The sequence below is a fragment of the Crinia signifera genome, chromosome 11 (genome assembly GCF_055691185.1).
Source record: "Crinia signifera chromosome 11, ASM5569118v1, whole genome shotgun sequence".
Taxonomy (NCBI): Eukaryota; Metazoa; Chordata; class Amphibia; order Anura; family Myobatrachidae; genus Crinia; species Crinia signifera.
The window spans coordinates 122,479,457-122,496,036 of NC_139227.1; the positions used below are offsets into that span (position 1 = coordinate 122,479,457).

The 16,580-nt window shown below is 48.0% G+C and overlaps 1 protein-coding gene across 4 annotated transcripts in view; it reads left to right on the forward strand.

The window, feature by feature from the left end:
- The window catches only part of DENND2B (DENN domain containing 2B), a 197,584-nt gene that overhangs the window by 86,985 nt on the left and 94,019 nt on the right, over positions 1-16,580 (forward strand). For all 4 annotated transcript variants that reach the window (XM_083164631.1, XM_083164630.1, XM_083164629.1 and 1 more), the window contains one exon: positions 5,514-5,618. In XM_083164631.1, coding sequence (XP_083020757.1) covers positions 5,539-5,618 — 80 coding nt within the window. In that variant the 5' untranslated portion in view covers positions 5,514-5,538. The remainder of the gene's footprint in view (positions 1-5,513; positions 5,619-16,580) is intronic.

The window sequence follows — 16,580 nt, forward strand, 5'->3', positions numbered from 1 at the left end:
GTGACTATATCTAGGACCTTATTCAGGTTAATTCGCAAGCCCATAAGCATCCACATGGGGGTGATGTTTTTTGAATGCGCATTCATTGAATAGCATATGGGAACACCTAGCGTTTGAAGGGGATGCAGTGTAAATCCCGGCGGTCGGGATCCCGGCATTCAGAATCCCAACGCTGGAATCCCGATCGCCAAAATCCCGACACTTTCTCCCTCCGGGGGTGTCCATGACACCCCCGGAGGGAGAATAAATTAGTGTGCCGAGCGTAGCGAGGCACCGGGCCTGCTGCGTGGCAAGCGCAGCGAGCCCGCCCTCTTCCCTCCTGTTGTCAAAGCCCACTTCTCTTCACATTTCACTCACAGCTCTCCTTTACTCCAACACTCAGTGACCATCTTCATACTCATCTCCATCATTGGCCTCAAGCCTCTAGTTGTATGTTGATTGGGTCCTCACTACTTACATTTAAGCTGTAATGTGTATTGAACTGTGGTGCTCTTTATTTGTACTGTATTTTTGTTATTTATTCAATGTTATGCCAAGTTTTGTCTCCCTGTATTGTTCCTTTGTACGGCGCTGCGAAACACTTGTGGCGCCTTATAAATAAAATTATAATAATAATAATAATAAGGGGGGGCGATCCACGTCCCCCCGTTGTCGGGATTTCGGCGATCGGGATTCCAGCGTCGGGATTCTGAACGCCGGGATCCCGACCGCCGGGATTTAATACTGAATCCGTTTGAAGGGCGTTTCCATGAGAACGATGGGCGTTCTCATGCTAATGCGGCTGCGACGGACATGCCATCACCGGATGTCAGCTGCCCGCCCACTTCTTACCGAGCGTACATGCTCAGAGCAATCTTACATTATGCGTGCACCTTCCACAGCTTTCGGTGGTCGGCGACTATCGAAAGTTGTGTGAGGGTCCCAGTGGCCTGCGGATGGATGTTTATGTAAAACATCCATTAACAGCCAGTGCGAACGTACGCGTCTTGCGAATGGTGGCCCAGCATGCCACCGTTCGCAAGGCGGGATCTGGTTGATTTACGACGTAACTGCAGTGATGACATTGGGGTTTGAGTGACGTTGGACTGACGCATGCACATAGCTACCATTATCCGCTGTGATCCCAGTAACAAGGAATATTCACCTCCTAATAGGGGCATCTGGCAGCCGGGAACCTGGAATAATACAAGGGGATTTTTTTGTTCTTTTTTTTTTTTCATTCCAAGCAATGTTTTGTGGTTTGTTTCACTAATTAAAAGCAAACTGGGACACACTTTGTTCTTCTCCATGTGAGTTCTAGTGGGGGCCGATGGTTTGGGATGAAAAACATAAACATTCTTAAAGTTGCTCAGTCTGTTAGTTACTAAATACTAATATCTATCTATCTATCTATCTACCTACCTACCTACCTATCTATCTATCTATCTATCTATCTATCTATCTATCTATCTATCTATCTATCTTCCTTTTATGCTGTACCTGGCACCCATGCAGGTATTACCACCCAACGTTTGTTACTTAACAATAAGTGAAGTAGAAGCACAGGTGCCACTTATCATATGGGCACACTTGGCAGCTGCCCAGGGCCACACAACTCTAGAGGCCTAGGAGCTTCTTGGTAGACAATGTTGCATTGCTGGAAAGGATGGGGCCCAATCAATCGAAGCCTGCACACGGGCCCCTCCTCTCTTAAATTGCCTCTGCAGAGAGGGGACAGAAAATGATGCCAGTATGGCCTAGGAGCGGCATAGGGCGGCACAGAGCCTGCAATGATCATCTACCCCTAGGAAACCACCAGGGCCAGATTCATAATGATGCAAATGTACGGGATGTGCTAAAGTAAAAATGCGGTAAAACACCTTTTAGAAATTTTACCGTATTTTCAAAAGTATTAAGACCCGGCCGCCACATCTTCGTCAGACAGGTTATCGCCACCTTTGGTGGCGGTACCCTATAGAGGTTGGGATTCTCTAAAAAGAAAAATGCTGTAAAAACCCCGTTATCTGGGTTTTTACCGCATTTTGATGAGGGAAAACCCGCACTGCGGGTTTTCGCTGCGGGGGGGGGGGGGGGGGGGGGGTATTGCCAGCAAAAGCTGGCGATACCCCATAGAAGGCTATGGGCTTCTTAATGCCACCCCGCGCGGACCCCCACCACCTCGCACCGACCTGTGTCACCTGTGTCCAGGCAGCACATCGCTGTGCTGCCAGGACAAGTGACCTCCTACTTCCTGCACTGTAAATCCTCTTCCGGGTGCAGAGAGAAGGAGGAGAGCCCACCCCGCAGCAGCATCATCCGGCCAGGTAAGGGGGGGAGCCGCTGGGACCCGTCGCACATCGCCGGCCAGACAGCACGTAATGAAAGAGCTGTCCTTTGTTAGGACATATGCGATAATTATCTCTGTGGTAGCGACGAAGTGGGGGCGCGGATGTTAGTGCATCTCGCTCAGAAGCCTATGGGCTTCTTATCGCCGCCTGCCGCAACCCGCTGCCTCTGCCGCAGATGCTGACACATCTCCCCCTGGCTTACCTTCCTCCGGGAAGCCAGGACCCGGAACTCCTCTTCCACCTAGCAATGCAGCCGGAGGTCCTTCCAGCTGCAGGGGGGGGGGGGGAGGAGGCACAGGGGACAGCCTTCTTAGGCTTACGGCCGCGGGGGGAAGAAGGAGGCGCCCTGGGAGGTGACAGAGACTTCCGCGCACCACATCACAGGTATCGCAGGGATCTCCTTCACTGCATTGCGATGCTATCACATGTTAGTACATATACGATAGCATCGCTGCGCTGATGTGGCGAGGGGCGGCGATGCGTTTTAATTCATCCTGCCCAATGACTCCCGGGCAATGCGAGTCTCTATTGTTACAGTACTGATGTAAAAAAATAGAACCCGGGGACATAGAACCTGCAGCCGGCCGCGGCGTTCTGCGCAGCATTGCGGTCTCCAGGACATCAGATTCATCCCAGTAACTTCATACAAACACACAGAGGAAACGTAATACAGACTCCTCTTGTTTCCATAAAATATATTTGTTCAGCTCAATGTTTTTTTTTTTTTTAAAGTAAAAAATAATGGGAATAAATGATTGTAAGACAAAGTATGCTCCGTTATTAACAAATTAACCCTTCTTCCAAAGTGAATCGTTGGGACGCCTAAAAGATACGGATCTTTTCACTGACTGGTCTGTTGGATCCCAGCTCTCGCTAGTGATCCGTTTTGCCCATCTCTAAGCGGGACCCTGCGCCAAAGACGCACGCCTGAAAATTTGAGGGCATGGCCTAGCAGAAAGGGGGTGTGGTCTATGCCACAAAAAACGTGTGTTGACCTTTTGACAGTTGACCTTCTCATTGTCGCCTTATTGCTTGTTGTGTCGGGCAAGGCATGTGATGTAAAACCAGGGACCGGGGGACAAGCTCATGGTGTCAGCTGTACTGCAAGCCGCGGCGACGGAGAGCGGGGAGCCCTGTGCCAGACCCCTCGTACAGCTGTGTATATTTATAATAAAGAAATACAACACTTCTATTTATGGGAGTTGGAAATCGCTAGTTTCCACATTAGAAGCGTCTGGTTTTGGGGTCCTCCAGCTGACACTCTCTCCCCATGCTTTCATGGTAACCTAACTCTTCCTTATTAAGCATCATGACAGCAACATTTCACCCCTTAGAAAACCTCAGGAATGAGGGGAAGGTTTCGGGACGTGTTGCTGAGATCTGGAGAGGAGACGCTTTTATTTATAAACACTGTCTGTAAGTCATGAAACAATGGCGTTATATTATCTGCCATAATTCTCTATAAATAAATAAATGTGCGCTATTAATAACCTCAGCGCTGCAGGCGCCTCCCCCACGGCAGCAGGACTGTATCTTGGCCCAGCGGCAGCGACTTCTCCTGGTTTTTTCTGTCTTAGATGGAGGACAAGTGATACGTCATGCTGATGCTGCCCACACATTTGCAGGTTGTGGGGCTGATTCAATGGTGGATGCAGATTTGGGGCGCGGCAGCCTGTCTGCGACTTTATGAAGATGTCGCTACAGACTCCACCCCTGGTGTACAGCCACGTGTACGAAGTAAGATGGCCAGCATCTGTAGAAGCTGTAATACCGCCTGGTGCATCTTTAGACGCCACTATCGGACACACCACCAAAACGTTTCCGTCTGAGTATTGCCAGTAATGGTTCTATTACGCTTGTATATTTACTATAGTATTACTGTTCCGTGACCACGGTTCTTATTTATCTTAAAAATGTTTGATACAGCCGATACTAAAGAGCACAGGTTCTCAAACTCTGCCCTCAGGGCCCCACACAGTGCATGTTTTGCAGGTCACAGAATCACAAGTGAAATAATTAGCTCCACCTGTGGCTCTTTTAAAATGTGTCAATGAGTAATCTATGCACCTGTGCACCTGCCGGGTGACCTGGGAACGTGAACCGTGTGGGGTCCTGAGAACCGAGTTTGAGAACCCCTGCTCTAGACCATCTATAGTGTTATATATTATACTGTATTTCATACAGTGTCCAGTGTATAAAAAAACCAATGAGTACATTAGTGTCCAGTAGAAATCCTGCTTTTTCCACAACTTTTTCGTAGTCCAACGAGGGGAGCTGTAATCATCAGAGTGATACATAGCCCTTGTCACATCTCTGTCATCGGCAGGCCGAGTATTAATGTGACCCTTCGTCATCGCGGAAATTCCAGCTCTTTCATAATCAACTGACCTCGAGTTCAATGATGACGAATCCGACTTTCAAAGGATATGCTGAATATAGACGGCAACCCCTTCTTCAGCTGAAATATTCTGTATGAAGATATTGACCCTGATCAGTATTGAAACAACTTTGCTATAAAAAACCCATCTCCAGGGAAGAGTCCCATTGGGTTAATGTACTGTATATCCGAGGGGTACAACCCCCACAAGACAGACAGCCCACTGCAACTCATTACGCTGCACTGTCCGTATTCATTGTGTTATTCCATCTCTGCAGTACAGAAACTCTACCATTCAGGGCAGGGTTGCCTTCACTCCTGGATTGACCGGGAGGGTCCCGGAAATTGAGTCCCCCTCCCGGCCCCACGGAAAGGTGGGCAATCCTCCCGGATTCTGCCTCCCCCTTCGCATCTCCCCGGCCACCTTGCCAAATTACCGCGATTCACGGCTTTTTCGCGAGCAGGGGGCAGGGCTAAATATGCAAATAGTCCAATTTAGCCCTGCCACCTCTTCGAGGGCCCACAAATTGGGGGGGGGGGGGGGGGGGTGTGTGTGTTTCCCTGCTGGGGCGGGGCTTGATGACGTCTACATGTGCAATTTTTTTTTACTTTTTCAGTGTCCCTGAAAACACAGGTGTGCCTAAGAAAACGCTGGGAGTGTCCGGGGAAACACAGGCGTGGCAGGAAACTGCTGGGCACATATATTCTAATAGTTTGAAATGACAACATGGTTATTTCTCTTGAGTGACATTTTCTGCTGCACGCCAAGTTCTGGGTCACCTGAATTCATGTCTCTTTTTCCATTCTAGGTACTTCAGTCTGCCGAGCGCAGGAATGACCATGACCGCCAACAAGACCGTGGCCATCTCTCACAACGCCGGCGGTTGTAGGTTACCAAGTGGCGTTCTGGAAAGGTAAGGAACAGCGCACTTTCTCCCATTTAGCTGATGCCCCTAATGTCCTAGTCATGTTTGTTACTGGTGACCCTTAATGGGCCTCATTCTAGTTAATACTGACAAAGCTGAAAATGTCCCAGTGGCCTGGAACTGTGTTGAGAGTCCCAATAGCTGCTTACAAAGGGGCTCATTCACTATCCCACGCAGATGCGCATGTGCAATGAGTCAATCTGTGATTGCATATTGGAAGGATGTGATTGCATTTCGTGTGTAAGTTGGGGGGCGGCGACGCAGTGTTTGGGGGGAGTGGTCCGTACAACAAAGGCGTGTCCAGACCATTTTCAGTGTGTACATCAGTACCCGTTGCAAACACGCCAGGCACTGAATCAACTAGAATGAGGGCCTATATCTCCACGGAAAACACAGAAGTTGTCCTTAATGAAGGTGGTTGCCCTGTGAAGGACTTCCCAGAGGATCTGGTTAGCATCCCTGCGGTCAGCGTGCTAGCAGTCGGAATACTGACGCCAGAATTCCGACACTGGATGCTGCTGTCGGTCTTCTGAACCTGATACCAAATCCTTCCCCAGTGGCTTTGGTCAACTTCACTTCATTACTTCCAATGCTTGATACATCTCCCCATAGATCAGTTGAGAACTAGACATTATTTGCCCGATTGTGACCATATCCACTCATACGGCATTATAATAGTGTTGGTGCCCTGTACTAGTAGCTGGTTCCACGTCCGGGTAATAAGACCTCAGTACCCAACCGTGTGGACACACAGTATATTTATTTTGCCCTGGTGGTTGCAGCCCCTCCTGTACAATGCACACGTCAGGCAGCCTCTTGTGCAGCGGAGATACCATCAGTGTGGTCACAGAATCCCAGGATGTAGCCTGATCACGTATGAATCACTATGGTCGGGAAGTGGTCGTTTCTCCAAACCACATTTAATTTCTTTCTATCTGCAAGAGAAATCATATCATGGGATTTTCGTTAGGGAACAAAGAAAAGCACAGTATGTGGATAAGAAATGCAGGGTGGGATTTAATAGGATGAGAGATTCAGAAAGTGAGAGATTTGGGAAGAAATCTCCAGTTTATAAAGCGGCAATCATTTACACTGCAAAGTCAAACTGGTTTTGCAGTGTAAATGATTGCCGCTTTAAAAACTGGAGATTTCTTACCAAATCTCTCACTTTCTGAATCTCTCATCCTATTAAATCTCACCCGCAGACTTACCACTAATGTGGTGGTTGCAAGTTAGCAAACGTTTTAGAACTGTACCACTAAGTTACCTTCAGCAATTGGCTGCAAAATATATATATTTACACCTAGCATCCAGGGAAGAACAATCACCTACCTATTGTCTGCAGCAGTATTGTAGCATGAACTTGGTGCCTCTGTCATGCTAATAAACAGGCAGAAACAATCAATACTGACCGTGATAAATCCAAATCCAAGTGTGACACACTTATCAGTCAATCCAACTCTGGGCAATGTCCTATCCAACAGCTGCACTTTATGGCAGCTTGGGCTCTATATGTGTGTGCATTACCGTATCTAAGGGTGTGAGTGCCCCAGGCAAAGTGAGAGTCTTGGTTACAGTAACTTAAAATTTCTCTCAGTTGCTTTGCAATGTCATGACATCACCTGCACTGCACTTCTGGGCCACAACAACATGGTGGTTCCATAACGAAGACAGGAAATCGGAGCAAAAAAAAAAGGCTTGGTAAAAGTTTGTTATTTATTGGCTGAGAGGGGCAGAGGCCCACCCTTACCTGGCGACCCTGGTGAATGCAGAGCAAGCAATTATTTGATTGTGCCATTTGCATGCAGATGCCATCTATCCGCAGCTCCTGCAATGCTGATGTAAATGGCGGGACATGGGTCACTGGTATTGTATTTCTTGTGCGGCCACACCCTTTTTTCCCACAAAAAGGTAACAATCTATACCTAAAGCATAGTTGCCTACTCTCCCGCATCTGGCAGGAGGCTTTGGTTTTAGTCATAAATCTCCTGCTGACCTGCATAGTACTTCTAATCTCCCGGATTCTTCTGATTCAGCAAGGGGTGCCACTGAGTTTCTTTGCAAGGGCAGTGATTTGCTGTAATTACTGTGATTTGCTTCAGCTGCTCAGGAGTCCATGCTGCTGCCTCTGATTGTCCCCCTTGCGGGAACCCTAGACAGGAGAAAGAAATAGAAGAACATGATCACACAGGCTCTTCTGCCTATACTCCAGGACATACATAATACCCAAAACATAGGCAGACATAAAAACAGAGAGAAGGGGAAGTTCTGCTCATCAGTTTTTACAATCTCCTTCTCTCGGATTTCTCCTGTAAAAGTCGCTATGGGAAGAAGTTAGAACGATCTACGTGTTTTTGGGAGTTTTGTCTATTTTTTCACATAAACTAAAAACATATTTATTGAGTGTATTACTAAAATAAACCTTATGTGGCCTATAGAAAGCAGCAGAACATTTTCTTTGCTAGATTAATTCATTATAACAATGTCGGCCACTGTGTGGCACTCAATGTAGACACTCAGGGGGAAATTTACTAAAGGAAATTTGTAAAAAATAGGTGTATTTGTATCAAGAAATACACTTATTTTTGACATTTACAATCCCGAAAATACGGCAATTTGTATTCGTATTGATAGCACATCAATACGAATACGAATTGCCGTATTTTCGGCATAGTAAATGTCAAAAATAAGTGTATTTATGGATACAAATACACCTATTTTTTTTACAAATTTCCTTTAGTAAATTTCCCCCTCAGTGTAAGAGTATGTACTCTGGGAGTCACAGCAATTCTGTTCTGGAAACAGAGATTAGGGCACTCAGTGTAGGAGTCTGTACTCTGGGAGTCACAGCAATTCTGTTCTGGAAACAGAGATTAGGGCACTCAGTGTAGGAGTCTAAATGCTGGGAATGCCGGTAATCCTGTTCTGGAAGCAGAGATGAGGACACTCTGTGTAGGAGTCTGTATGCTGGGTGTCCCGGTAATCCTGTTCTGGAAGCAGAGATGAGGGCACTCTGTGTAGGAGTCTGTACGCTGGGTGTCCTACTAATCCTGTTCTGGAAACAGAGATTAGGGCACTGAGTATAGGAGTCTGTATGCTGGGAGTCCCGGTATTCCTGCTCTGGAAGCAGAGATTAGGGCACTCAGTGTAGGAGTCTCAATGCTGGGAATGCCGGTAATCCTGTTCTGGAAGCAGAGATGAGGGCACTCTGTGTAGGAGTCTGTATGCTGGGAATGCCGGTAATCCTGTTCTGGAAGCAGAGATGAGGGCACTCTGTGTAGGAGTCTGTATGCTGGGTGTCCTACTAATCCTGTTCTGGAAACAGAGATTAGGGCACTGAGTATAGGAGTCTGTATGCTGGGAGTCCCGGTATTCCTGCTCTGGAAGCAGAGATTAGGGCACTCAGTGTAGGAGTCTCAATGCTGGGAATGCCGGTAATCCTGTTCTGGAAGCAGAGATGAGGGCACTCTGTGTAGGAGTCTGTATGCTGGGTGTCCTACTAATCCTGTTCTGGAAACAGAGATTAGGGCACTGAGTATAGGAGTCTGTATGCTGGGAGTCCCGGTATTCCTGCTCTGGAAGCAGAGATTAGGGCACTCAGTGTAGGAGTCTGTGCGCTGGGAGTCCCGGTAACCCTGTTCTGGAAGCAGAGATTAGGGCACTCAGTGTAGGAGTCTGTGCGCTGGGAGTCCTGGTAACCCTGTTCTGGAAGCAGAGATTAGGGCACTCAGTGTAGGAGTCTGTGCGCTGGGAATCCCGGTAATCCTGTTCTGGAAGCAGTGATTAGGGCACTCAGTGTAGGAGTCTCAATGTTGGGAATGCCGGTAATCCTGTTCTGGAAGCAGAGATGAGGGCACTGAGTGTAGGAATCTGTATGCTGGGAGTCCCGGTAATCCTGTTCTGGAAACAGAGATTAGGGCACTGAGTATAGGAGTCTGTATGCTGGGAGTCCCGGTAATCCTGTTCTGGAAGCAGAGATTAGGGCACTCAGTGTAGGAGTCTGTATGCTGAGTGTCCTACTAATCCTGTTCTGGAAACAGAGATTAGGGCACTCAGTGTAGGAGTCTCAATGCTGGGAATGCCGGTAATCCTGTTCTGGAAGCAGAGATTAGGGCACTAGGCCTGATACATTGATACAGCCCCTCATGACATGGCTTTGTCTGAATCACCTCCTGGTGTTGCCCACTGACATTCCCATTGCCTCACCCCTGTACTATATCATTCCTCCCACGGGCTGATTCTACAGTAATATCAGATGTCACTTCTATGTAAATCGTGCAGCATATGTTCCTATGAAGGAATTCATGTTATAACCATCTCATGAGATGGCTGTTGTCCAGGCAGCGTTCCGCATATTGTACTGTATGTGTATCAAATAGCAACAGGGCCGCCTTTACTAAGCAGTGCTACATGTATTTGTAACAACACATCATTAACTGACCTCTCTACAGTGTCGCTCAAACTGTTATATCAGTGCTGACCCTGTGTCAGTGTGTCAATGTCATGGGTCTACAATGGGGGTGGCTACCATACGAATGTGCTACATATAGGGCAACCAGGACACACAATACAGTCCCTAGGAGCCTAGTTCATTTGTCTCCAGACCACAGCTTGAGCAGCTCTTGTCTTGTAGACCAAGCCATAGTGGTAATCTGTCATACAAGTGGGTGGTATTCCACCTCAGGGCCACTGTCTAGTGTGTGTGGCCATCCAAGCAGTCCTTTGAACAATGAAGACATAATATGGTCATCCCATGGCCACCACTTTAACTGGTGTGAAGTCCTCTGTCACCTAGAATAAAAGGACCATGGAGAGCTTAATGCCACCTGACGGACTGGATCTGGCCTTTTGACTTTCTACCGGCTACAGATAAATAAAAATGGAAGCGTCTGCTCTCTGGACCTTATGTGAATAATGCAAGGCTTAATGGTCGGGAAAGTTGGCCATGAAACGAAACGCGTTGGGTCACTGCGGTGCGCAGTGATCTAAAGCCACTTTCTAAAGTGGTTTCCTGTTAAAACATTTTCTCAACGAGCAACATGATGGCCATGTAGTCGATGGCTGTCAGTGCATGCTGGAATATGTAGTACCACAATAACTGTAGTCTTTCTACAATAGGCCACACAAGTAAAACAAAAAAAACAAATCCATATGAATAATTTATTACAGGTTAAATCTCCCATATCCAGAATTCTGAAATGGGTTCAGTGTCATTTACCAACAGTCAAAAATTTCCCATTGGACAAAAAAAGATGTAGGTTACAGGCTCCTACAGACAGATGTGGGCTATCGGCTCCTACAGACAGATGTAGGCTACCAGCTCCTAAAGACAAATGTGGAATACCGGCTCCTACAGACAGATGTAGGCTACCAGCTCATACAGACAGATGTAGGCTACTGAATCCTACAGAAAAATGGAGGCTACTTGCTCCCCCAGACAGATGTAGGCTACCAGCTTCTACAGACATATGTACAGTAGGCTACCGGCTCCTACAGACAGATGTAGGCTACCGGCTCCTACAGACAGATGTAGGCTACCGGCTCCTACAGACAGATGTAGGCTACCGGCTCCTACAGACAGATGTGGGATACTGAATCCTACAGAAAAATGGAGGCTACTTGCTCCCCCAGACAGATGTAGGCTACCAGCTTCTACAGACATATTTACAGTAGGCTACCGACTTCTACAGACAGATGTAGGCTACCGGCTCCTACAGACAGATGTAGGCTACCGGCTCCTACAGACAGATGTGGGCTACCGGCTCCTACAGACAGATGTGGGATACCAGCTCCTAGAGACAGATGTGGACTACCGGCTCCTACAGACAGATGTGGGCTACCGGCTCCTACAGACAGATGTGGGCTACCGGCTCCTACAGACAGATGTGGGCTACCGGCTCCTACAGACAGATGTGGGCTACCAGCTCCTACAGCCAGATGTGGGCTACCGGCTCCTACAGGCAGATGTGGGCTACCGGCTCCTACAGGCAGATGTGGGCTACCGGCTCCTACAGGCAGATGTGGGCTACCGGCTCCTACAGGCAGATGTGGGCTACCGGCTCCTACAGGCAGATGTGGGCTACCGGCTCCTACAGGCAGATGTGGGCTACCGGCTCCTTCAGGCAGATGTGGGCTACCGGCTCCTACAGGCAGATGTGGGCTACCGGCTCCTACAGACAGATGTGGGCTACCGGCTCCTACAGACAGATGTGGGCTACCGGCTCCTACAGACAGATGTGGGCTACCGGCTCCTACAGACAGATGTGGGATACCGGCTCCTAGAGACAGATGTGGGCTACCGGCTCCTAGAGACAGATGTGGGCTACCGGCTCCTACAGGCAGATGTGGGCTACCGGCTCCTACAGACAGATGTGGGCTACCGGCTCCTACAGACAGATGTGGGCTACCGGCTCCTACAGGCAGATGTGGGCTACCGGCTCCTACAGACAGATGTGGGCTACCGGCTCCTACAGACAGATGTGGGCTACCGGCTCCTACAGACAGATGTGGGCTACCGGCTCCTACAGGCAGATGTGGGCTACCGGCTCCTACAGGCAGATGTGGGCTACCGGCTCCTACAGGCAGATGTGGGCTACCGGCTCCTACAGGCAGATGTGGGCTACCGGCTCCTACAGGCAGATGTGGGCTACCGGCTCCTACAGGCAGATGTGGGCTACCGGCTCCTACAGGCAGATGTGGGCTACCGGCTCCTACAGGCAGATGTGGGCTACCGGCTCCTACAGACAAATGTGGGAACATTTCTACAGATTTATGCTGACAGATTTCATCATGTTACGGCTAATGATGAAGTGTGAGAAATAACATTGATGTAATTGTAATGAATCCAGTCTGTCCGTGGGCGTTGTGGCAGCGAGAATGGCTCCTGTGTAATGTCTGTTCTCTGTTCGGTATTACAGCCCTCCATGTATAACAGTTATATCTGACTTCTGACTTATGTATGCGTGAAACCTATAAGAACTCACGCTATGAATACTTAGGGCCTAATTCAGCATGGAAAATGTACAATGTATGTCTCTGTGTCAGGAGGTTGGGATAACCGTCCGTGTAATCTCTGCTATCAGACGCCCTCTCTTGAATGACACTTTGGGGAAGACTCAGCCTGGTATCTGCAGGGCAGGAAGCCTCTGTAGACAAAGCTTTGAGGCAGAACAATGACAGCACCAGCTGTGTGTGTAACAGGAGGAGATAAGCCCATAGAGAGACTACAGTATATTGGCGCATATTGCTGATGGACTCCTCCAGCTTTTCAAACAAACCATCAAAGTGACCTTTATAGTCCTCAGATCAGCAAAAACTAAATATGGGAAGAGATGGCGGAGTTCCTGGTACATGAGGGGGAAGCCTGTGTGTGATTCTCTGTGCTACTAATGCTCCACCATGGCCGGTGTACATGGTCCTGCTCTCAGCCTGCTGCATGGTAAGGAATGGTACAGGGTGAGGAGTAGACTCACGGCGGTCAGTTCCATCCTGTTAACACAGCTCCTACTGTGTGTAACAGTGTATTATAAGTGTAGACCTGCTTACAGTATCCCTCAGTTTTTAGGTGCAGTAGGCCCTAGGTCTTGGTTAGCCTAGTGGTAGCATAGGTGCACAGGGCCACTTATTGAAAAAGAGGTGTTTTCAGCTGTTCTTAGTGAGGTCTGGTGTGTGCGGCAGTTCTCAGTGAAGGTCTGGTGTTTGCGGCAGTACTTAGTGAAGGTCTGGTGTTTGTGGCAATTCTTAGTGAAGGCCTGGTGTTTGCGGCAGTTCTTAGTGAAGGCTTGGTGTTTGCGGCAGTTCTTAGTGAAGGTCTGGTGTTTGCGGCAGTACTTAGTGAAGGTCTGGTGTTTGCGGCAGTTCTTAGTGAAGGTTTGGTGTTTGCGGCAGTTCTTAGTGAAGGTCTGGTGTTTGCGGCAGTTCTTAGTGAAGGCCTGGTGTGTGCGGCAGGTCTTAGTGAAGGTTTGGTGTGTGCGGCAGTTCTTAGTGAAGGCCTGGTGTTTGCGGCAGCTCTTAGTGAAGGTCTGGTGTTTGCGGCAGTTCTTAGTGAAGGCCTGGTGTTTGCGGCAGCTCTTAGTGAAGGTCTGGTGTTTGCGGCAGTTCTTAGTGAAGGCCTGGTGTTTGCGGCAGTTCTTAGTGAAGGTCTGATGTTTGCGTCAGTTCTGAGTGAAGGCCTGGTGTTTGCGGCAGTTCTTAGTGAAGGTCTGATGTTTGCTGCAGTTCTTAGTGAAGGTCTGATGTTTTCGGCAGTTCTTAGTGAAGGTCTGATGTTTGCGGCAGTTCTGAGTGAAGGCCTGATGTTTGCGGCAGTTCTTAGTGAAGGTCTGGTATTTGCGGCAGTTCTTAGTGAAGGCCTGATGTTTGCGGCAGTTCTTAATGAAGGTCTGGTGTTTGCGGCAGTTCTTAGTGAAGGCCTGATGTTTGCAGCAGTTCTTAGTGAAGGCCTGGTATTTGCGGCAGTTCTTAGTGAAGGCCTTGTGTGTGCGGCAGTTCTTAGTGAAGGCCTGATGTTTGCGGCAGTTCTGAGTGAAGGTCTGGTATTTGCGGCAGTTCTTAGTGAAGGCCTGATGTTTGCGGCAGTTCTTAGTGAAGGCCTGATGTTTGCGGCAGTTCTTAGTGAAGGTCTGGTATTTGCGGCAGTTCTTAGTGAAGGCCTGATGTTCTCTTTGTTCTCAAAATTGTAGTTGAACAATGGCAATCCTATACAATCCTATATAATAATAGGGGATTCAAGTGTTGTTTGCACCGGTCGCCACTTCATGGCACCCAGACAGAGAAATTCCAGACATTATAGTTATGTTGTTCTGTCAGGCTGGTGACTAGTAAATAAAATATATAAGAGAGGAGAGACAGAGAAAGGAAGACCAGGATGTAGGAGGTTGCAGTAGCCAGGTCTGGTATAGGGTACCGACAGTCATTAGCCCGACGTCGGAATCCCGACTGGCCGGACTCAGACAGCATGGTGAGTTCAACAAAGCCCCTTGCGGGCACGGTGGCTCGCTGCGCTCACCACTTATTCTATGCTCCCTCTATGGGGGTCGTGGACCCCCACGAGGGAGAATAGCCGGTGACCGTCTGACACCCGTCTGTCGGAGTTTTGACCGTCGGGATCCCGACGTCGGGTAAATAACTGTGAGGATCCCGAATGTTGGGACCGCGTCCGGCGCCTGCAGTAGTCCTGTTGGGAAATAAAGGATGGTGACAGACATTGGTAGACAAGTCTTTCGATGAGCCATTTCCCACCTCTCCTCCGGTGTGAGTGTGTATTACTGTGTGAGTGTGTATCACTGTGTGAGTGTATATATCGCTGTGTCTATTGTAGAGTACATTAGAGTGATGGGTTATTTAGCGTTCCTACTTCCTGCAGGAACAGAGACGTTTCCCACCTCTCCTCCGGTGTGTGTGTCACTGTGTGAGTGTATATAGCTCGGGAAGTGTGTAACACTATGGGGTGGGATTTTACTTCAAAATGAGATCTATATTGCAGTGTAAAAATAAAGCAGTCAGTATTTACCCTGCACAGAAACGAAACTCACCCAAATCTAATTCTCTCTTCACAAGTAACATCTGCCCCACCTGCAGTGCACATGGTTTTGTCCATCTAATAAGGATTTTGTCAGAAAGAGTGAACTAGAATAAGGGCCTCAGATCTGAGTGTGTATCGCTGTGCCTATTGCAGAGTGTATTAGAGTGATGGATTGTATAGGGTTCCTGCTTTCTGCACCTTTCCTTCTGGTGCGAGTGTGTATCACTGTGTGAGTGTGTATCACTGTGTGAGTGTGTATCGCTGTGCCTATTGCAGAGTGTATCAAAGTGATGGGTTATAAACTGTAGCGTTCCTACTTACGGCAAAAACAGAGCCATTTCCCACCTTTCCCTCCAGAGTGAGGCCCTTATTCAGATCTGATTGCAGTACAAATTTGTTCTCAAAATGGGCAAAACCATGTGCCCTGCAGGTGGGGCAGATGCAACATGCATAGAGAGAGTTCGATTTCAGTTTCATCACACCCCACCCAAATCTAACTTTCTCTGCACACGTTACATCTGCCCCACCTGCAGTGCATGGTTTTGTCCATTTTGAGAACAAATTTGTACTGTGATCTGAGTGTGTATCGCTGTGTGAGTGTGTATCACTGTGTGAGTGTGTATCGCTGTGTGAGTGTGTATTGCTGTACCTATTGCAGAGTGTATCAGAGTAAAGGGTTATATAGCGTTCCTACTTTCCCCAGAAACAGAGCCGTTTCCAACCTTTCCCTCCGGTGTGAATAATTAGTCATTCCTTTACTCCTGTTGTGCACAATCAGAACCTGTTCCTCTATGAGTGTTGACTCACCCCCTGATAATACGCACCTATTATATCCCTAGGGGATGTCACAGCTCAGATTGTGAAATGTGTTAATCCCATTAATCATATTACTGCATTACAGAAACGCTGCCCTGACAAATTGTCCTGTTCTTACCGCCTGCCAAAGTACAAACCTCAGGTTCCCTCAGACGATTACAGTAATCTGCACCATTACTGCAGTACTGGTTGTGTTTCTGTGGTGCCCTCAGGAAAGTGATTCCTGTGAAAAGATTTTTACGGGACCTGAAAAGTGTCTGGAAACTGCCCCGTCACCTGCAAACGCTGCTGCGGCTCATGACTATTAGGAATTGGTGACTCCAGTATCTCATGACTATAAGGCTGATTTTATATTGGAGATGTAAGTGTAAATGGCGGAGACTGATCCTGCAAAGTACCACGCAGGTCAGCGCCCACCGCTATCACACCTCTAGTTATGGCCCTGCCGTTAGGTTGTATAATGTTTACCTCATGGATGTTAATTAAAGACCTACAGCTTTCAAAAAGTTGTACAGAAATCTCCACACAAAAAAAATCAAAATGAGCTTAATAAACAAATATGTAAAATGAAGTTTACTGTTACATAATATAAATGGGGAGCTAATGACGTA